The 20,341-nt window shown below is 48.9% G+C and overlaps 8 protein-coding genes across 8 annotated transcripts; 5 read left to right on the top strand and 3 right to left on the bottom strand.

Annotated features, from left to right (window-relative positions):
- Positions 1-536: 536 nt before the first annotated feature.
- On the top strand, positions 537-1,301 carry FMAN_08198 (uncharacterized protein; the record flags this gene model as incomplete). The annotated part of the gene is made up of 3 exons (XM_041821646.1): positions 537-640; positions 691-933; positions 983-1,301. 3 exons carry the CDS (start codon positions 537-539, stop codon positions 1,299-1,301), a joined length of 666 nt encoding a protein of 221 aa, XP_041687405.1.
- Positions 1,302-1,452: 151 nt separating this feature from the next.
- On the bottom strand, positions 1,453-2,049 carry FMAN_08199 (uncharacterized protein; the record flags this gene model as incomplete). Its single annotated transcript, XM_041821647.1, has 1 exon — positions 1,453-2,049. One exon carries the CDS (start codon positions 2,047-2,049, stop codon positions 1,453-1,455), a length of 597 nt encoding a protein of 198 aa, XP_041687406.1.
- A 985-nt stretch (positions 2,050-3,034) lies between these two features.
- Positions 3,035-4,696, top strand: FMAN_08200 (uncharacterized protein; the record flags this gene model as incomplete). The annotated part of the gene is made up of 4 exons (XM_041821648.1): positions 3,035-3,095; positions 3,156-3,679; positions 3,725-3,859; positions 3,926-4,696. The coding sequence occupies 4 exons, from the start codon at positions 3,035-3,037 to the stop codon at positions 4,694-4,696; spliced, it is 1,491 nt and encodes a 496-aa protein (XP_041687407.1).
- Positions 4,697-5,849: 1,153 nt separating this feature from the next.
- FMAN_08201 (uncharacterized protein) lies at positions 5,850-7,271 on the bottom strand (the record flags this gene model as incomplete). The annotated part of the gene is made up of 6 exons (XM_041821649.1): positions 5,850-6,359; positions 6,413-6,576; positions 6,621-6,757; positions 6,805-7,013; positions 7,073-7,145; positions 7,204-7,271. 6 exons carry the CDS (start codon positions 7,269-7,271, stop codon positions 5,850-5,852), a joined length of 1,161 nt encoding a protein of 386 aa, XP_041687408.1.
- Positions 7,272-9,601: 2,330 nt separating this feature from the next.
- On the top strand, positions 9,602-9,967 carry FMAN_08202 (putative thioredoxin; the record flags this gene model as incomplete). Its single annotated transcript, XM_041821650.1, has 1 exon — positions 9,602-9,967. The coding sequence occupies one exon, from the start codon at positions 9,602-9,604 to the stop codon at positions 9,965-9,967; it is 366 nt and encodes a 121-aa protein (XP_041687409.1).
- Positions 9,968-12,925: 2,958 nt separating this feature from the next.
- Positions 12,926-14,256, top strand: FMAN_08203 (uncharacterized protein; the record flags this gene model as incomplete). The annotated part of the gene is made up of 2 exons (XM_041821651.1): positions 12,926-13,358; positions 13,412-14,256. 2 exons carry the CDS (start codon positions 12,926-12,928, stop codon positions 14,254-14,256), a joined length of 1,278 nt encoding a protein of 425 aa, XP_041687410.1.
- A 3,189-nt stretch (positions 14,257-17,445) lies between these two features.
- Positions 17,446-18,210, top strand: FMAN_08204 (uncharacterized protein; the record flags this gene model as incomplete). Its single annotated transcript, XM_041821652.1, has 1 exon — positions 17,446-18,210. The coding sequence occupies one exon, from the start codon at positions 17,446-17,448 to the stop codon at positions 18,208-18,210; it is 765 nt and encodes a 254-aa protein (XP_041687411.1).
- Positions 18,211-18,690: 480 nt separating this feature from the next.
- On the bottom strand, positions 18,691-19,401 carry FMAN_08205 (uncharacterized protein; the record flags this gene model as incomplete). Its single annotated transcript, XM_041821653.1, has 2 exons — positions 18,691-19,116; positions 19,321-19,401. 2 exons carry the CDS (start codon positions 19,399-19,401, stop codon positions 18,691-18,693), a joined length of 507 nt encoding a protein of 168 aa, XP_041687412.1.
- Between the last annotated feature and the right edge of the window lie 940 nt (positions 19,402-20,341).

Below are 20,341 nucleotides of genomic sequence, written 5' to 3' on the forward strand. Positions count from 1 at the left end.
CCCCTCCCCCCCTTTGACGAGACTCGCTGTTTTAGATTACAATGCAGTAGGACGGCAACGATGCAAGTTCTAGACATCACATCAACGCTTATCTGATACACAAACCAACCGGGCACTTGTATCAACAACATACAGTTCCACGTAAGCAATTTCATCGATAAATCAGCTCTTAAGTTGGTACTAGTTTGGGTCCTCAGTTCGGGCACCTGGCAGGGATCTGGCTCACCGATCACCCGAGTTCATCATCCTCTGACACATTGACGAATCGGAATTGATCCTAATATGTCGTTGGACAGAGATACCGCTTCAAATCACTGGACTATGCTGAAACGATAAACAAGCTTTGAGGCCCGATTGATAGTGTGCGGCACAACATCCGTCGTCGATCAATCGTCTTTCAGGCTGAATCATGACATAATACCCCGTGCTTACTCCGCTTTTTAACCCAATTCTTCGACCCCAAATTCCCACGGCGCCACTGCAACTAACAGCCAACTTTTCCGACATATCAGAATCTCATCTATTAGATACGAAAAATGGCTGCATCAAGTAAGAACCCAGAACGTATCGCTGAACTCCGACAGAGTGAGGTTCCAATTCCATGGTGTGACGAGTTTGAGAAGATGATAAGCGGAATGAAGTCAGTCTCATCCACTGCAACCGAGGAATTATCTAACGTGGGGCATGCAGCTTCAACACGGGCAACTCGCAGGAAATGATGGATTACAAAGTAGCTACAAAGAAGAAACTGCTCTCATTTAACGATGAGAGTATTCCAGATGGCAGCACCCTCATATCGTTAAAATTAAGACGCATGGCAGTAGCAAAAGAAATGTTTGGAAAACTAGGCCAAGACGTCACCATCGAGCCCCCCTTCTTTCTCCTCTGGGGCTGCAACATCTTCATCGGAAACGGCGTCTACATGAACAGAGAGTAAGCCTCACAGCCCCCACAAGAACCCATCTCGCTCAGAAACACGCAGGGTGTCGATCCACGACAACGCACTTGTTACTATAGGAGACGGTGTACTTATAGGTCCTGGGGTCTGTATCTGCCCAGGAACTCACGCTGCAGATATGCAAAGCCGGAGAGAAGCGCAGGGCACTTCGTTTGCGCTGCCGATACGGATTGAGGCGGATTGTTGGATAGGAGCTCGGGCTACGATATTGCCGGGTGTCACTATAGGGAGAGGAGCAACTGTTGCGGCGGGGGCGGTTGTTATCAAGGATGTTGAGGCGGAGACGTTGGTGGGGGGAGTTCCGGCGAGGTTTATTCGGAGTTTGAAGAGTGAGACAACATGAAGACCGGCGAATTGGCAGATTTCTCTTTGAGGTTCAGGCTGTCGCTTACACGAGGACGTGTCAAAAGAAACCGATCGCATTGATATCACTAATCCTATCTTGTTTGACCCAAACGCCATGCTTATCTGCATCAACCTCCTCCACTCACAGACTATGCACCCGCCACGGCACCCGCGACCTCCCCAACAACCTCATCAATAATCTTCTTCAACTCCTTCGACACCACCGCAGAAAACAACACCATAACCACAAAGAATTCATCCCCCTGCACATAGACACTAAGCTCCTTCTCCCCAAACCTCTTCCAGCCCGCACTCCCATACTTGGCCAGCTTCTTCCCACTCTGATCATACAACTCGAACCCCGTGCCCGTCATCTGATTCACCTTCCACTTGAACTTGCCCATGTGCGTGTGAAACCCCCAACTCCCTGTCATGCTGCTGTTCTTGATCACCATTGGCTGGTTAAACACTGACACGTCGATGCGAGATGTGCTGAGATGCATTGTCGCTGATGCTATTATGTTTTCGGGGGCCGCGTGGCCGCGGTGCATTAGGAGGGTTGAGCTGCTGGGACGTTTGTAGATTGTGTACAGGGGAGGAGATTCTTTGGGTGCGGTGGAGGGGAGGATAGAGAGAAGGTTGTCGTCTTGGGGGTGTGGGCGGATGGTAAAGACTTGAGAGCCATTGGAAGAGGAGCCTTGGGGGCCGGATGATCCGTATAAGACTTTATTGAGTAGTTTCTCCATGAGGACGGTGATGATTGGTTTGTATCGACTGTGATTTCCTTCGCCTGGGAAGCTGAGCAGACCAAGAAGGTCGGTGAGGGATCCATTGTCATTTTATGTCTTTCTTGCCAAGTGATGTCAATAATATAAGCTCATGTCATTCCCTAAAAGGTAAACATGCAGCGACAGAGGTTGTAATCAGCATGTTAGTGCACAGCCCTGTTGGTGGCAAGCCAAGCTGATTGGTCGGTTCGTTCGAGCAGCGTTACATGCATTATATTCCGACGCGGAACTGAGACAAATGACGACAATTCCGCTGTCGTCATGCAGAATCTATACAACTCGATAAGATTGCCGTATTCTAAGTAAGTGCTAACAGTCTTAAATTTGGTTCCACTCGTCGTTGTTCGAGGATTGCAATAGTTGATCAAGTCCACCAATGTTGATGCCCAGTAGCAGATACCGTTGAGTCCGTCGAGATTGCCCACTGTGTTGAATATAAAGATTTGACCTATCAAAACTTATAGACAGTGAGAGAGGCGAAAGATCTCCACTGCAGCTCATCGTACAAGGCTGAGCAGTTCTGTCAGAAGCGCTGATCTCGGGATGATAAAGGTCTGTATGCCTAGGATCAACAGCCCTCAACCATCTAATTCGTCAAAACATCAAATAAGCAAATTTAGACTCACTAGAATTCGGAGCAAACGAACAAATCATGTGCAAGTACTTGCCTCTCGCTCAATTGCTTCCTTTTGAAACATGCCAATCTCGTGGCTCATCCCAAGCCCACTATTCCAAATCAGGCAAAATGGCGCGCTCCGTCATCGTTCAAGTGGAGACCAAAACATGTGAGATCCATTTCCAAGGCTGAGCTTACTCCGTGCATCTCGACCTTCTCAACGAGTGAGTCTGCGGGGCCTTTAACTATCTCGGGTATTCCCAGCTCTCTTTTCTTGGTCCCATCAATCTTGTCTCTTTTGGGTGAGATATACCGCTCTGATCAACAATGCCTGGCGTTCCATCTTACAAAGGCTGCGATGCGTGTCGGAAGCAGAAGAAAAAGTTAAGTTTGTGTAATATCGGTATTGGAGAATTGTTGAGGCTAACGAGGGGATAGTGTGATAAAGCTCAGCCCAAGTGTGCGAGGTGTGAAAGGCTTGACATCCCGTGCATCAACGTTGGGAAACAGCGCTACAAGTTCAAAGTCCAGACCCTCGAGCCGGGAGACAGTATAAGTCTTCAGAGCATCGACACAGAAGATGACACTACGAGCTCAAGTTCGCGGTCTTCAAAATCGCCTATTTCTTTCACCCAAGCGCTGATCAAAGTCCCGTACAACAAAACAACAATGGTCACTCAAACGCTTGTTTCGCGGTTAGAGATTACAGATCTGCGATATGACATCACATGCTACGGAGACTTTCTTCGACATATTCCTGCGCGGCTGGGGAGGAACGAAGCTCTCGATGCGTCTGCTGATGCGTTAGCTACGACTTTTTCAACGTTGCATCGACCGCAGGGGTATCAGACTGTTGATGCGCTTACAAAGTATGTCAAAGCGATAAGTTCGTTGAGATTATGCTTGGAGGATCCTGCGAAGGCGAGGATGCCGGAGACTATGTGCTCGGTGTACTTGATTATGATCTGTCAGGTGAGTGACTCGCATTGTAGGTTCGATCGAGACTGACAACTTCAGGGCTGGTTGGGAAGAGATGATGACCCGACTACGAGTCACGGCCAAGGTTTGGCATACCTTCTCAAAGCAGCTGCGAGAGAAAACTGGAAAGCCGGTTTTGAAACAGACATGCTCTTGACGTTTTGCGTTCCAGTGGTATGTCCCCCAAACCTCGCTCTCTTTCCAAAAGGTTCATCAGACCAGGCGAGCTAACAATCCCAGATCATAGAAAGTATATCGAACCCCAAGGTTAGATTAGAAAAGTGGTTCTGGGACATGCTCGACAACTTCAAAAAGAACAACCCCCCCTCAACGCCCGAAAGCGCAAAAGCCCAGAAAGACGGCCAAGACGCCGGTGGAATCCCCAGTCTGTCCATCCGAAATCTAGGTCGCTTGCCAGACTTCATAAACGACCCTGAACTCCACCGCATGGAAATAACATGTGCGTACCACAGACTCTGCCGCGACCTGCGCAAGCTCTCCGAGATCGTCAAGGCAGTAACATGGGCGCCCGGCTTCTCCCCAACGCCCATGCAACTACGCCTCTCACGCTCCTACAACTCAGCCTACTCCGTCCTCCTCACCGTCCTCGTAATCATCGGCCAAGTCATGCAAGCCTTTGATCCATACAACCTCGCTCTCGTGGGAGAAGCAGCTCTATGTTCATCAGAGGTCGTGTCCCTCGCGCACCGAATAAGTCAGTACAGACCACTAGGTGCAAGCCATGTTCCGTTGACGCTGGCTATCGCGTGGGCTGCTACAGATGAGCCAGGGATGAAGAGGCAGTTGGAGGAGACGTTGGAGGAGTATCAGCAGGACTGGACTGTGACGCAGTGGATGAAGGTTGGGTATTGGTGGACAGATAAGTTTGCGGAGTTGAGGGGGAGGTTGGCGCCGAGGGTGTCGCAGGAGGAGGAGGATATGTTGATTAGGAGGGGGGAGGGGATGGAGCTGAAGGGGAAGCAGCCTGCTGATGAGTGTTGTGTCATGTAGAAGCTAGTCTTGTCAACTCATGAATAGGATTGGTTAAGAAGAGAGCAGGTTCTTTCTCCACCAAGACTGCACGAAATTTATACTCAGCGTTACGATGAAGTCTTAGGGCACACAGCTGGACAAACAGTCCAAAGAGACCTGGGCCCAGTTGATTTGCCACGAGTCGCATATCGGGGAATGCATATAGGCCAATCTATCTGGCCAGAATGCTCACTTTGGAGTACCGTTAAAGAGCCACGTTATCTATTGTAATAGGCCGGATTGCACTGTAACAAAAGAAACAGCCCGCGTCCGGGATTCTCAGTAAGCTTTCAGTACGTGTTAATCAGGAGAGTGCACCTCTTGCTTGCTAAGGTTCAGTCAATCTAAAATTCACGTCTAGCGACGACAATATCCGAGAGTATTCTTATCGAGCGGCCACCCAGCGAGGCCATCACATGAAAGCAGTAGCGGCGAACAGATCTAAAACCGACAGCCTATCGCTCGAGTCAGACAACAACCGCTATCAATCAATAGCACGTGGTCACGGACAGTTATCTGAACTACTCCCGGGCCGACAACCTGTCAGTCCGAAATCAGACTAACTCCGACACTCCAAGAGCCCCTTTCCATCCGGATCCGCAAGATGTCATCCCAATCTCAACTAGCCACTCGCAAACCCCACAGATACAGATAGTCGCGGACAACCCTGGCGTTCTGAAGCGGTTGTATTCATCCACCAAGAGCACGCCGATCAACGGAATTGTGCCGGGGATGCGGACATCAAAGCTTACCCGTTTGAGGAGTGCGGAATCAACGCATTGATAACTCGTTCGAAGCCATTCTTTGTTGGTGTAAGTTTAGTTTGGGGGGCCTGACTCGTCTGGCCTTGGCACGTCAAAGATGTCATACGACAAGAGCGGTAGGCTAAGCCCAAGACAGGCTGCTTAGGCTTAGCATGAGAACCCCTCAGACGTGCATTGACTCAAGTGAAGCTTGGGAGGAAAAAGAATAGTTACTTGTGAGGAAAGCTTGTTGATATCGCTTCTGGTGCTATAGGCACGATTCTATCTATACGGGCAAATTATACATCGCTGGGTATTCAGATCCAGGCGTTACCCAAATCATCAAACATTAAATAACAAAAATGACACAAGATGGTCGCCCATCAAATCTATACGCCGTGATAGACCTTGACAACACCGGCAGCCGATCTTTCAGAGTTGGTCTCTACATCGTCGGTCCGTATGCTATCCTTGCTATGGCTCATCAACTCATCAGGGATGCACCCCACGGGTCCCCTCCTATCCTCAGGACCAGCATCTTCGCTCGTGATTTGAATCTCGTGCTTAGCGTAGATCTTGAGCGGTAGAGCGTAAGTAGTGTTGATCTCTTCTTCGCTGTCGACCTGATGCAAGTTATGGTCCGCGCGGACCTGGGAACGCACGACGGAGCGATGGTTTGTGAAGTTTGAGCGATATGCTTTGGAGGGGTTGTTTGTGCTCTTTCCGTACGTCGAGCCGCTGAACGAGCCGAGCTTGAAGATGCGGCGGAGGAGGGTCCAGATGTAGGGAAGGTTGGCGGTGATGATGGCGGTGGAAGACTCGCGGATGTACCAGAATGTCCAGTTCGAGCCGAAGGGTTCGTTGAAACTGTAGAACTTGTTGAGGATGGCGGAGAGGATCTGTGTGGTGTAAGTTTGGGTTTCAGGTGGGTTGATGTGAGGCTGGAGCTTACAGTGAAGGCACCCAATGCAAAGACGCCGATGAGGACAGCCTTGCGCTTCAATGGCAGCTGGGACTTGAGGAAAATTGGCATTGGGATGAGAATGATCATAATGTCGGATGTAATGTTGATGACGGCGTTGGTGATGAGATGGTTCGTCGCAGCAGAACATTGAGCTGTAACGGTTAGCTTGGCTCAATTGAGCATCGATGTAACATACTGTTCTTTGGGGGAACAGCCCAGTACTGGTTAAATGGACGACACCAAACACCAAGGTACAAGATCTCCATGATGACGAAACCGGCAGTGACATATGCGGCGACAAACTTGACAGCGAGGTTCTGACTCAAACTCATCCTGCGACTGTTAGAATCGTGATTGAGAATCGGGGCAAAGCGACGTACGTGAGGCGGTTGTACATGAGCAACAAGCAGTACTTCATGAGCCAAATGGTGACAATCTGCATCTGTTCGACGACCAAGACCCATTTCGATCCGTATTCTCTCGTTCTAATCTCTTCGGCATCGAGGACAACGTGCTGGCTGGGATCGATGAGGTTACTGCTCGTTTGCGAAATAATCGACATTCCGACCATCAACACGGTATCGGTAAACTGTAACAAAAACAATTAGACAATTGCATCGTGGATTGTTGGTGGTGATGATGACGCACCATTGCTACTATCATCAGGTAATCCTCGACTTGTAGCTTCTTGATTGAACCCAGTAACATCCGTCGTGATATCCTATACCAGGGTCAGCGTCAAACCCAAATGATCCTTCGTGGAAACGTAAATGTCTTACATTCTCGCAATGACAATTATCCACGATAGACTGTACCAAGTCCATATCTCAGCCTCAAACGCCGTCATGTTGTCGGTCGCACGTAATTAAATTCGTGTACAAATCGGCTTTTCGTGGGGATCGATCGACGACGGGTGATCTCGCCGGCGGGTGCAGTGTCTAATTCGACGTGGAAGGGCTGTCGAGGATGCAACGGCGCATGACTTGAGTTTACTCTGCAACAACAACGACGACACCAAAAAAACGACACTGGGAATAAAAGAAAGACAACAAGCAACGCGGGGGTGGGTTAAAGGGGAGGGGAAATGGAAACCAAGAGCTTGGGTTTAGTATTTTATTATTTCCTCCGAAGGTGGAGTTTTTCGAGATTTGGGAATGAAAACCGTCTCAGGGGATCGGGGGGGAGGATAAACCAGTTTTCTTTAGCTTGGGTCTAGAGCTGACATTAGTCCCGTTTTTACGCCACTGCTTCTTCAAAGCACCGAAGGAAAAGGCGCGGGTGTCGTCGGTTGGAGAAGAGGTGCACATTAGCTGGGATGAGGATCTGATTCGTTCATCATCCTTGTCTCAGTTCGCTGCACGATCGAAGGAATGGCAATGCAGTTTTGCCACGTTTTGCAGGCCATTTGTGATGCAGCCATGGGTGACTGACCGACATCCTTGACACAAGCTGAGCCAGTAGATCATGTTCCGTCTAGAACACTACTGTACCCTGCCCTGAACGAAGCCCTGGAAGGATGGAAGCGCTCTTTTTTCTCCTTCGGTGGCGAACTAACACTGAACTGCGACAGTGGCGCACCAGCCTTCGCGTAACGTCTTCCCATATCCATTCCTCGGGTGCCTCGTTCAACGGATCATGCCCGCCGACCCTGTTTTCTATCCCCCCGAATAAGTTAGACGCTGATTTACAGTGGACTCATGGTCGCCAATAGACTTTGCTAGTTTCCTGCGCCAAGCGACCGATCGCGTGGGCACCAGGGGACTTGACTCGGTGATCACTCCATGAAGCCCTCCCCCCCAAGAGGCCAAGGGAAGATTGAGCCGGATCGTCAGTAACAGAAGTGTCTCAGCTCCCCTCCCTCTTGTCAATGTTTGCGCTTATCTTGAAGTTGAGACCGAGTTATCCGGGCACCCAAGATTAGCACACAATTGATGGCCGCGTTAATTACTGCTTTTAGTCCTGTCAAAGAGGAGCACAGATGCCTCCCCTTCCCCACTTACCGAATAAGGCATCTCGAATTACGTGACTCGCGGGAGGCTTTTATCACGCTCGTTTCTTTTTATTTCAAGAGTGACATGTCTCTTTTTTTCGATTCAGCTTCCTTTGCATCAAAGCGTTCGCTTCTATGCAAGCCTCTTTTTCTTAGCTATCGATTCTGGTCATTGTCACCTGCTCTTTATCTCCTAGACTTGCTTCTCGGCTGCAGTCTTGGCTTTTTAACACGTGGGTATCGGTAAACGATAACCGACCAATCTTTTCAAGTTCCCCGATATTATTCCCCTGAACTATTGCATTAATCACCCTCTCTCCATAGCTTGTGCTTATTCCATCCGGGGCAGGATTCATGGTCTCCGCGATAGCCAAGCAATGGAGCTGTGTACTGTACCCTTATGGTGGGTTATAAGGTGATTCGGCCTCCGGAGATGATTCCGGATTTACTTTAGCGAATGGCCCCCGTATAACATTGCTCTCTCTCCACTGCGGGAGGCAGCCTTAAGAGGGAGGTGATAATTGACCAAGGGCCGAGACTGGTAACATGTAACATGTTATGCGACGATTGCTGATTGATATTACGTACAGTAGCCCATGATCGTTGCAGGGTAGTTTTGAGTCTGGGGCATGGTATGCAAGACACCAAAAAAGCAATGCCTAATATCATTTCCTTCTAGAATAATAAGCGGCGCGGTAGAAACCCAGTCAAACGCAAAATGTCAGCTGCAACGTATAATCAACGTCTCTTATATCCGTGGTTGGGATGGGGTCATTTGTCAGATGTTACAAAGTCAGGGACGGAACCTTGATGATTTGCATTTGAGTTATTTTTCTGTCTCGCTAAAACGTTTCGTTGATCTTAATTTGTCAAGGCTCTTCAGCCTCAAATCATGACATAATCTTCTGTGGCTTACACGTGGCTCAGTAATCAACCTTGATGAGGAATCACCAAATTGCGCAACATCACGTGATGTAATTCCCATTTCAAAGCGGCTCTCTGTGATTCTCTCGAGATCCATGAGAAAGCGGAGGCAAAGAGAAAAATAACGATATAAACACATCGCAGCCTCAACAACGCCAAGATTACTCACTTCAACTGCCGAAACTAAATCGAGTCTCATCTCACCGCATCTTAAAACTCACTGCCGATCTCCGTAGATCAATACCAGCAAAAAAACACAAAATATGGTGCATCACATCACTTCAAACGACGAGCTTCAAAAGCTGCTCTCGTCAACAACATACGTCGCCGTCGACTTCTTCGCAGACTGGTGTCCGCCCTGCAAAGCCATCGCCCCCGTCTACGAGCAACTCGCCACCAAGCACAGCGTCGACAACGTCCTCGCCTTTGCAAAAGTCAACGTGGACCACGTGCAAGACGCCGCGCGCCAGTACGGCATCACAGCTATGCCGACGTTCCTCTTCTTCAAGGAGGGCAAGCAGGTCGCTGTCAACGGGCAGGTTGAGATCAAGGGCGCTGACCCGCGGAGTCTGGGGGCTGCTGCTGAGAAGTTGGGGGGACTAGCGCAGAAGAGGGTTTCTGGAGCGTAGAAGGGAAAAGGGTTCGGGGATTTTACTCCTGGGGATCGGCCCGTGGAGTTTGGAATTGTTCTTTGGTCTTGACTTTAGCGTGTTGGACTGGAATGCGGTCATTGTGGAGGAGGGAAAGTTAAGCTGCTGCGATGCTTTGAGTATGGTTAGCGACGGGACAAGGGAATAACAAACATGTCTGTTTCCGGATATGATGAAACGCGACTACAGGTGTATAGCGTCATTCGAGGTCTTTCTGACTCGATGACTTTGAGAACAATCAATAGAGGAATGCTAGGAATCAATGTATGACGATGAATTATTATTCGCTGGGTTACTAACGTTTCAAGTTACATCGTGATATTGCGATCGTCACGTCAAGACCCGGGGATCAGTATCGGTGTCACACGCAATGACAATTGACAGCGGTTAGTGACCCAATCGCATCCACAGACTCCAGCTAAAGGGTCTTTTAACCTTGCAATTCGTTAAGATCAGCGAGATATTTCGAGGGTCTTCCAGGGATTCGATTTACCCAGTCACCGACAGAATTGTGTCATTTGTTGAGGTCTGTCTTTTGTCAATGTTTAGGGTAAGGGGGAATGATGGAATCACAAACTGAAAACTCAAAACGAATTGATTAAGATGTAATGAAACACCCGGGAAAGAGGTGTTTACTTTGCATTGCCATTTATTGATGATGAGGAAGTCCGATATGATACGTTTATGCTGCTTTGATACATCTGTATGAAAACGAGGAATAACTGTTCAAAGAGACAACCCACCTAAATAAACCATGCTCTAAACAACGTCTTGCCATGTTAGACACCTTGCCCGCGGGCAATCAATGAGAATAACAATAGAGTTATTGCTATCTCGCCGCTCGGCATGCCATCACAAGCAGGGAACACGCTGCATCAAGGAATTGCCACGACGCTTTTTGTGAACAGGATCCAAGCGAACTAACGTCGATTCTTATACCACCGCCACTGGATATGCAGGTTACGGGTTCAAGGAAGCTGGCAAAGGACTTTTACGGTATGGAAACGGCCCGTCCCAGATCAAGTGAGCGTAATGTCCGCTGTATTGTTTGACATCGGAGTTGCAGACGTGGGGCGTCGTAGACAGATTTTTGTCTTGGTGATAAATCTTGACAAGCCTGAGCTCCTTGCGCCATAGTCTGGGTCAGCTTTGTCTATTTTGTCGAAATTGGTCACCTAAGCAAGTAAATGTTTGTTATTCGGGATAGGATGGAATTGTGGCCACTCGACATTGCATGTAGAGCCATGGAAGCAATTGAACTCGGCATGTGACGTGATAAAGTCCAATTGACATCGGAATCCTTTCCGACCTTGGCGGATTCGTTGAAAGTTTATGCCAGTTGTGGAGGGTATAGATATAGCTTTCGGCTACCTTGGCTCACATCTGAAGGATTCTCGAGTCTTTCGTGGAGTGAAGTTGCGTGGGCACCAAGTGCACGCCTTTGCTGTATCGAAGCCTTTAGCAACGATCGCTCCTGTTACGTTCGGATAGATGTCATAGGCGCCCTTGATCTGTAACATATGAAATCGAAGTTTGGATGATGGGGCTAAGTGTCTAGTATTGGGATAATCCCCTTGTGTATCGAGGCCAGGTTCGGAGACTCTAAGGCCACTCGGGCTAGCTTCGCTTTCGGTGTTAACTGTAAGCCCAAGAAGGACCCTGTCATGGTTGGATTCAATGAGTTGATACTGTCATTGTCTGAGATATCCAGCCTTGTCTCGGCTTCTTCACTGAAGGGCGGTTGAATGGGGTTGCATACGACGGTCGAGAATCGATTGGACTTCTTATTCTAAGAGGCATAGGGATCAACGGTTGTGTCTGAGTAGATAGAGATGGGTCAGAGGGAAACAGACCGTCATATCTGTGTAGATAAAGTCAGCCATTGAGTTACTCCATGTAGGGTTATCTGAAAGATACCCTTTAGCTCAAAAAGAAGAGGCAAGGGCTTGGGAAGTGAAGGGTAAGGTGCCACAGACTTGCGAGTGGGACATTGCTGCATCAATGCAATGATGTCAAGGGTGAGAGTAGCCCCAAGGCCATTGTTGCGTAAGTACAAGAGAACACAAGAGTATGGAATTGACAGGATGTTATCTCTTTCGAGCTCGTCGGGGTCATCGAAGAGTAGAGTGAATGGTCAGACGACACTTGTGATGGATCGATGACTAAAACCTCAACCAGACACATTGAGCCAACACGGGAAGTGGGATGGAGACAGAAATGGCGTAGAGCATATTACCTACCACTGCAGACGAGTTACCTTACTGCGAGCTGACTGTCCAAGTGTGCCACCTAGGAACGCGTCCACTGCAAACGCCGCGAAGTTACGCGTTAAGCCCGCCAGTCAGCCATGGGAACAGCTCAGTGACCTAGCTCTCCACTGGTAACCGCGTCGCGGCTGTCGACCGTTGGTATGGACACATGAACAAAACGGTGTTTGCCTCATGCTGAGCACTGGAGCATAAACCTCGGTCGCGTTCACGGCGTGCATTGTTCACTGGTTGAGAGTAAGCCTGCTCGTTGGCTTCTTGGTTTGGGGTTGGCACTGGCGATCCAGTGGTCCCTATCGTCCACCTCCGTTGGGCCAGTGGCAGTGACGGCTAATGCTCACTCCCCACAACGGCCGTTTACCTCAGCGACCACACCTTTTCCTACCTTGATCTTTCATCCATCTTCCAACCTCAACTCTCAACCTCTCTCAACCTTTCTTCCATCCAACTCTCAAACTCCCTCCCATCTATCTTCCAAACCATCAACAAATCTTCCATCCCTCTTCACAACTTACCTTCTATCACAACACCGACCATTCTCCCAGGACAGTCACTTCTGATACTGAGAACGAGACCCATCACTCACGTCAACTCAAGTCAACCACGTCTACGTGAGGACACATCACCCATTTTGCATTTTCTACAGCTGTACTGACTGTCAAACAGCAGAATGCCATCCTTCCCCTTCAACGACCTCCCAACGGAGATGCGCAAGAAGATTGTCTTGCACGCACTCCCATGCGTGACAGTGCCTTTTCGTTACTTGCATAGCAACATCGCACGGGTCCATGACCACCACGAAGAACAAGCCTTCAAGGCTCTGCAGGAGTCCACCGGCGAAATCGCCTCGCTTTCCAATCAAATCCGGTGCTTGGAAGCCATACGCGACAACGGAACCCTAATCATGTCGAGCATTGGGGGGGTTCCTTTCCGAATGGACCCCATCCACGATGCGTTCCAGGCGGTTGATATGCGCCTCCCTGCTGTCCGTCCCTCCGCAGCTTGGGACCCTCAATCGACCCCGGCCTACCATCGTCACGCCTTGCCGATTGAAAACGTTGTCAGTGTGTCTCGCACTGTTTGGCTCCCCCGGGGTCAAGCTCGTAAGTATGCCCCATAAACTTTGACATGGGATATCTTTTGCTAACAGATCTAGCTCCTGAAGATGACGAGAGCGATGGTTCGGGGCACGGATCCAATGAGGCCGGGCCATCCGATGCCCCCCCTCCTGCTACTTACTATGACATGCCGCTGGAGAAAAACCTACCGATCTTCTCTCGCCTCCCCAAGGCGAAGAACCTGTCCATCATCATCGAGAACGCAGGCCGAGAATGGGATATCGAAGGCTTCCAGATGTTTGGGCCAGATGTCGTCGGTCCTCGATTCCACGGCAATGACTGGGGCATGCGGCGCGCCGGCGATCACTCTTTTGAAGCTCAGAACCATTTCCTGAGCCGGGGAATACAAGCAGACACACGGACACAATGGAACTTCCAGAATGGATGGGACTACTTGAGTAGTCCCGAAGACGCCTCGCAGTATCCTCCTACCGATTTCCGATTCTCATTGCCCAATATTGGGTACTACGGCTACAGCCGCGGCAATGTCTCCCTTGGAGGTCATTGGGCAGGATTTCGACTTTGGCTGGCTGAAAAGAAAGTGGAATTCAGCCCCCTATCGTGGTGGGAGGTAGAGCCGCTTATCGGGAATTACTTCTCCATCGAGGAGCGAGGTTACCATACCTGTCACCCAGGCTTTGTGGCACGGGTCTGGGTAATCCGATCCGAGAAAGACCTTGCGCCGACCCAACGACCGCACCACCACTGGGAGGACGTTCGTGAGGCTGAGATCGGGGATCCTGCGTCCGTTGAACAGATCTCCACGACGTGGAAGATGGTACGCGACATGCTTTCTCGTGTTCGTGGCGCTGTCAGCATCGAAGATGACAACGACCTCAACCTGGCCGGCGGAAACTATGCTTTCCAGATGGAACATGTCTAGGGACGGGACGATGATGAGACGAAGGTCTTTAAATGCAAGCTGTCGAAGCAGCGTTGCGTAGTGAAAGACGACCCGGGAACAGGCGTGGATGAGTGGATTTTGGGGGACTCTTCCAGGACATCGACTGTGAGAAAATGTAGCCCTGATAGAGAAGATAGTGAAGACCTGTTTCCCCTAACCCATATCCTCTTAACTCAGCTGAGCACTTTACCTGTGACCTAGACTACGCTCTAGTAGCTAATAAGAATTCCATCCATTCGTGCCTTCTACATTCAGAATCCCAGCAATTTCTCCAACTGTCTAGACCAAGTCCTGCATGAGTGATTCTAAGCTCCTAGTTACAGGTCGCCCTATCTATCCAAAGAACATGAGGGTACCGCGCAGCCTTACAACTTGAACAGAGGGGAAAGGAAGACGCCAAGAATTAACTAAGTTCTCTTGGCTGGTTTAAGCTCTCAGCCATATGTCTCAGCGGCAAATAACACTTCTAGCTCCAACTTGTGTTTGTGTTCGGCAAGGACCGAACGATCAGTTTCATTTTATTGTTCATGGCAGGGGTAAACGACTCAATTCAGTGCTGACATCGGGTTAGAGACTTCAAGCGAACAAGAAAGCTCTTAGTACCTGCTGCAATACGATATCGGACCTCAGATCAAGTTACGGGTTCTCTTCCAGCGCACTCCGAATCTGGCTCTGCCGCTGAATCAAGCCCAGCTCACCAAGGAGGAAGAACACGTCGAAAAGAATCCGTGTTCCAACAGGTATCAGTTGAGGCCTCTCAGCAAAGGAGAATATGACTTTAGCCCATCTGACCTGTGTACATTTGATCAAAATGCGGAAGAGAGGAGAGCATTCTTCTAAGATAAGTGAGATAAGGGTGGGTTTTACTCCTGGACCGATGCGTATGGAGACCTCTTGGCGAATCTTGATGCCAATAACGAGGTCCATGGCTTCTGGTGGAACAAGATCCGAAGCATGACTAGAGATCCCGTTAAGAGAGAGATTCATGCGCCCTCAAAAGTACCCAATCCCTTGGGCACCAAGCGCCCAGCTCTCCTTCGCGACCTTTACCAAATCTACAACCAAGGCATGGAAGCAGCACATGCGGGCGACTGTGGAGGGATAGGGTAAGTATAGGTTGGTGAAAGGCATGACGTCGGATGTACTCCTCTCTATGGCGATTCATTATCATATGGGCGTCAATATCGATGGATGCCAAGGGAAGCGCTGAACTTTCTAGGCTGCTGAGAAGAAATACGATGGATTTGTACTTGCGCAGGCAATTCCGTTGACTTGGACAAAATCTCGTATCTTCTTATTTACGGTACCCACTCGCGTGATGAGTGACCAATTCCTGTGCGATGTTTTGTGAGTGTGAGAACGGTGGTGACTCAACCGCAGCACAGCCTTGAATCCTCCATGCAGGATAGCGGCACGACATCCCTACAACACTGTCAGCCTACCATTAGGCTGATTCTCAAACCATGGACATATAACAAGCCTGAAGCCCGTCATTTCTTTCTGCAAGTTGCATGTCCCAGACATGGGATTTATACGAAAATGACAGAAACCGTTATAACGACCTTTCCGACTACTCCAAATCCGACATGGACTTTACCGCGTTTCACACCGCCTCCAGAATGTCTTGATACGAAGAGCGTATGGAAATTGGATACGGATTGCTACTCTGGCACAGCGCAAGGGCTTTACAGAACGACGCGGACGTGTGATTACCTCTGGCTGGGATATACTGATTATCCTCACACTACCGGCGGTCTTGGCCATGGATTGAATGGCTTTTGTGGTCCAGGCTGGAGCCATCCAGCAACGTAGTGTCCTGTTGGATTTACACCTGCTCATACTGTCGACTACACGCCTGATGCGACCACTTCGCGGGAGATATTGTGTTGCCTAGCGTCCGTATACTGTCGAGATTTTGTCCGTGCAGAAAGTTGACTGGTTCGCAGAGCATATGACTTTGAATGGAGAAGACCGACTTTAACAGATCAAAGTGGCAGTTCAGCAACACCATACGACAGATTCTGCGTTGCATCCACTCTTAAACCATCAGGCACTTCGCCCTTGACTCTAACAGCGTTTGAACTCTCATCAGAGAGCTCTTTACAGACAGATATCCGAGTCTCAACAGCAATAAAGTTCGATCCAGGAAAAGACTTGCTTCTAGCATCAGCAGTCACCATATCTTATCAGATCAACTCAGGCGGAACCACGTGCGTTCCTGACTGTGATGATCCGTATACTGGCGGGCCTTGGCCACGACCTGAACAAACAGTTACTCCAGCTCCCCCGTCACCAAACGATTCTAGTCTGGTAGGACTAGAGAAACTTGCCTGGGTAGGAATTGGGTTTGGGATAGTGATTGGGCTGGGGATCATAGCTTGTATCGGATGTTGTATACATCGCAGGAGGAAGAGGAAGAGAATGGTTGCCGAGGAGGGGCCTGCAGCGAACCTAGGAGAAGAAGGTGGGCAAAATCAGATGTCAGTGGAACTGCAAGTATTGAAGGGACGAAAGTCGGAATAACTCTTAATATTAATATATAATTCTTTAGTTTCTTGTTTCGATTTGCACTGCCACTCTGCTACCTCAATTCGGCACATATCGAAAAGCCGAAGCGATATCTATACTAAAATTTGAGAACACAACCGGCCAATAAGGCATTCACAAGATTGCGGGAAGCCATTCAGAGCAATCTAATTCACTGTATGACGATTACATTCATGATGGTTCCAATGGAATGTGGTGGCGCAGCCTCGTTGAAGATCGGGGCTGTGCTGATAATTTGGTGGTGGACACGGCCAATTTTGACCGAAGAGGGCCAGGGTTGCAGTTGAGCGTCACAGCTTCTTATTGGACGCCTAGGCTCACGCGGTCGGTGCTATCACATCTACTAAACCAGCTTGAGAGAAGATTTGGGGATTTTGGCTTACTTTGGCATACCTTTTCCAGTGGCTATGCTGCATGCGCCGTGAAGGAATGTATAGTCGGTGAGAATGCAGCACAAGGCTTGATATCACGGATTATCAGGATAATCGGTATTTGGACTGGCAACATAATATGTTGATTCCCCGACCTATAGAGAAATGATCAGTAGCCTCATCTTACAACTTTCATTGTAAAGCCCTATGACCATTCTTGCATTCATCGTTCCACCCCAACTTCTTCAAGATGGCAAGCAGCCGCCATGACACCTACGGTCGCTTCACTTCGCTGCATCGAACCAATTCCTCTTCGCAAAATCCCTATGAAGAGAATGAACGGGAGTCGCTCTCCGAGCCGTTCAGTCCTACGGGTTTGCTCGGGGAGCAATACGATTTGCTTAAACAGCAGATGGAGGCGAGATCACGGATAAACAATCCCAACGACAGCCCATTCACAAGAGGTCTTTTGGGATCTCTCGCTGATTTCGAAAGCAGAGGGTACCGCCCTTCATACGATAGGGCGAGAGCTCCAGGCGGATTGTATGGATCAGAATCAACAGCAAGCTCCTCGAACCGTTGCGGTCCAAGACGAACGCCGAGTGTCTCATCCGTTAGAACCGACTCGATCTATTGCGCTCAGTCTGGTGTTACACCACCTCCTCTGCTGGATATATCACCGACACTTCCGCAGCGGCGAATATCACAGCGGGATCGGAACTCTCAAAGTGTCAGATCACCAAGTAGTCGACCACTGCTGACTTTGCCCGAGACCTCAAACACACAGTGGAGCAGCTCTTATCCGCCGTCGCTAGATCGAAGCCATTCAGTTGCTGTTCGGTCTTCGAGTGGTTCTTGGGGTCCTTCGGCGAGCGGATCTGGTTCACATGCAACGCTTGTGTCCTCGATGCCAAGTCGCCGTGTTTCCACAGCTACTGCTCCAGCTCGGACTGAAACATGGTATCAAGGCGATCAGGCTGAACCGAAGCGTCGTGGTACATTACGGAGGTGCTGAGTCTCATATCAGGGTTCTGATGTTAGAAGAACAATGACGATTTCACAATAGCTTAGTTTTGGAATACGACTCATGGAAAGATGCTACGTTAACATTAATAAACCTAATTAACATCGATGCGCCAGTCATTTCTCTGCCATGTACATCTAGACTCAGCTTATCCCTTGTCCAGGACAAAGTAAACCCCTCGGAGACCACAAAACCACAAAAGAAAAACAGAACGGGAAGGCCAAAAAATCAAAATGTAGCCGCGCATCAGGGGTATCAGAAGAGAGAAAAAGAACAAATTTTGGTCAAGGGGAAGAAGCCGATAGTACTGCTGATGGAGTCGTCTCGACAATAGGGGATGTGCTTGCGCTGACGTTTGCACGTAACATCTTCAGATCTTCGCTTTCACTTACTCAAAGATCTAGGAAAAAAGCGTAAGTCGATAATTCCCTCGCAGTATTATGATTTGCTCACCATAAGGCCTCGAAACCTTTACTTCTCTTGATGGTGATGGCCCGTGAACCATTTCTTCAGGCGGAGAGCCAAACTTCCAAAAGGTCTAGATGACTTCTTTTCAGGTTCTTCTTCGTCAGAGGACGTTTCATCTTCGGATGATTCATCGTCGAACGTTGTTGCTTCTTGCTTGAGCCATTCGATAAGGCGCTCGTTGACTTCGTCGAGGATTTCGGAGGACATCGCTTGCGGGTTGTTGCCTGAGGGCGTTGGACATTCTTTAGTAGGACAAGGCATTTTCGCTTGCCTGAAATTGTCGCGATTTAGTCGTTGTTGTTGTTGTTGTCTTGAGTGCCAAGTTGAGTGAGTTTGAGTTGAGATGAGTTTTGTTGTGTTGGGTTGCGTCGGATCGAGGGGAGTCAGATTCAGGACTTGGGGATGAAGAGAGAAGTTACGTTGTGAGCTCTGCTTGATAGGAATGTTAGTTACATCAACTAGTCAGACTTGTTTGTAGGCTATATGGCACTGGTACCTTTGTGAGCTTTGTTCTTTGTCCGAAATGGCTTGTTCAAGACTTTGAATGCCCTTGTTCAGTGGAACTGAGAGTTCAAGAGGGGTGTTCCGTATAGCTCCCATGCTTTGAGCCTTAGGCTCTAGTACCAGGCGTACGTTTGGGTTTGCCAGTGGCAGTGTCCACTCGGATGCGTATAGCACCCAGTTCCTGTTAGCAGTTTCTAGCTTAATCGTCATATGGACCAGCTAGATAATGTTGAAATCGGCATATGCTCTCGGTCGTCGATGATGGGCTGCAGCATATCGGATCCGAATGATGGATATATGGAGAGCAAGAGCAACTATTTTGTTTATTTATATCTGATATTGAGAACTGGTTGAATACTCCTTAGCTCTGTCAAATTCGTTGGTTTTATCTGACACCAGTCATGATAACACTGTGAAATACGCTCAGATTAGGGGACTTGTGAGGAATCAGTCGCGTGTCAGATCCGCTGAACGACTAGAACTCGTCATCCATGGACCGCAGTGTCCCACGGTGACCGTGCAATTCTTCTTTGTTACCTCCTGGGAGTACCAGAGGCTACAGAGTGTTCGGCCTATTACCTTCCTCGGCGATATGACTCATTAAACCAACCAAGTCCATGAAACATCAGTGACATATCTCAATCACTCATATCAAAGAGCTATCTTCTCGAACAAGGACGCTTTCTGGAAAGTATGCTATGATGTTGTCGGTATAGGAAGTTGGAATCAAGAACCATTTTAGTAGGCTTCCGTCAATATAGGAGCAAACTCTGGTATGCATAATTGACCTTACACTTGACAGATGCCAAAATGAAATGTTGACCCTGAGTGTGGAATGAGTCTGAGATCATCGAAAATAGGCTTCTTGTCGCTCATGGACGGAGTGACTCTGATTTGCCCTACCTTGACCCTTTTCTAACAGTTCCTGTAGCGAGATTATAACTGTGAACATTCATGTGGATATTTGGAGCTTGCATAGGTTATCTGGGTATTCTCGATGATCGAGAATATGCTGCATTCGGCAGTGGTACTGTTAATCTCTACTGTCAGGGCATGACAATGGCTCGAAGTTATGCACCCTGCTAAGTTGAAAGCGAAAGCAACGTTCCTTTTAGGGTTAGCACATTCCCTCCAACTTTCACAATACCGA

Source organism: Fusarium mangiferae, assembly GCF_900044065.1.
Source record: "Fusarium mangiferae strain MRC7560 genome assembly, contig: FMAN_scaffold012, whole genome shotgun sequence".
Taxonomy (NCBI): domain Eukaryota; kingdom Fungi; phylum Ascomycota; class Sordariomycetes; order Hypocreales; family Nectriaceae; genus Fusarium; species Fusarium mangiferae.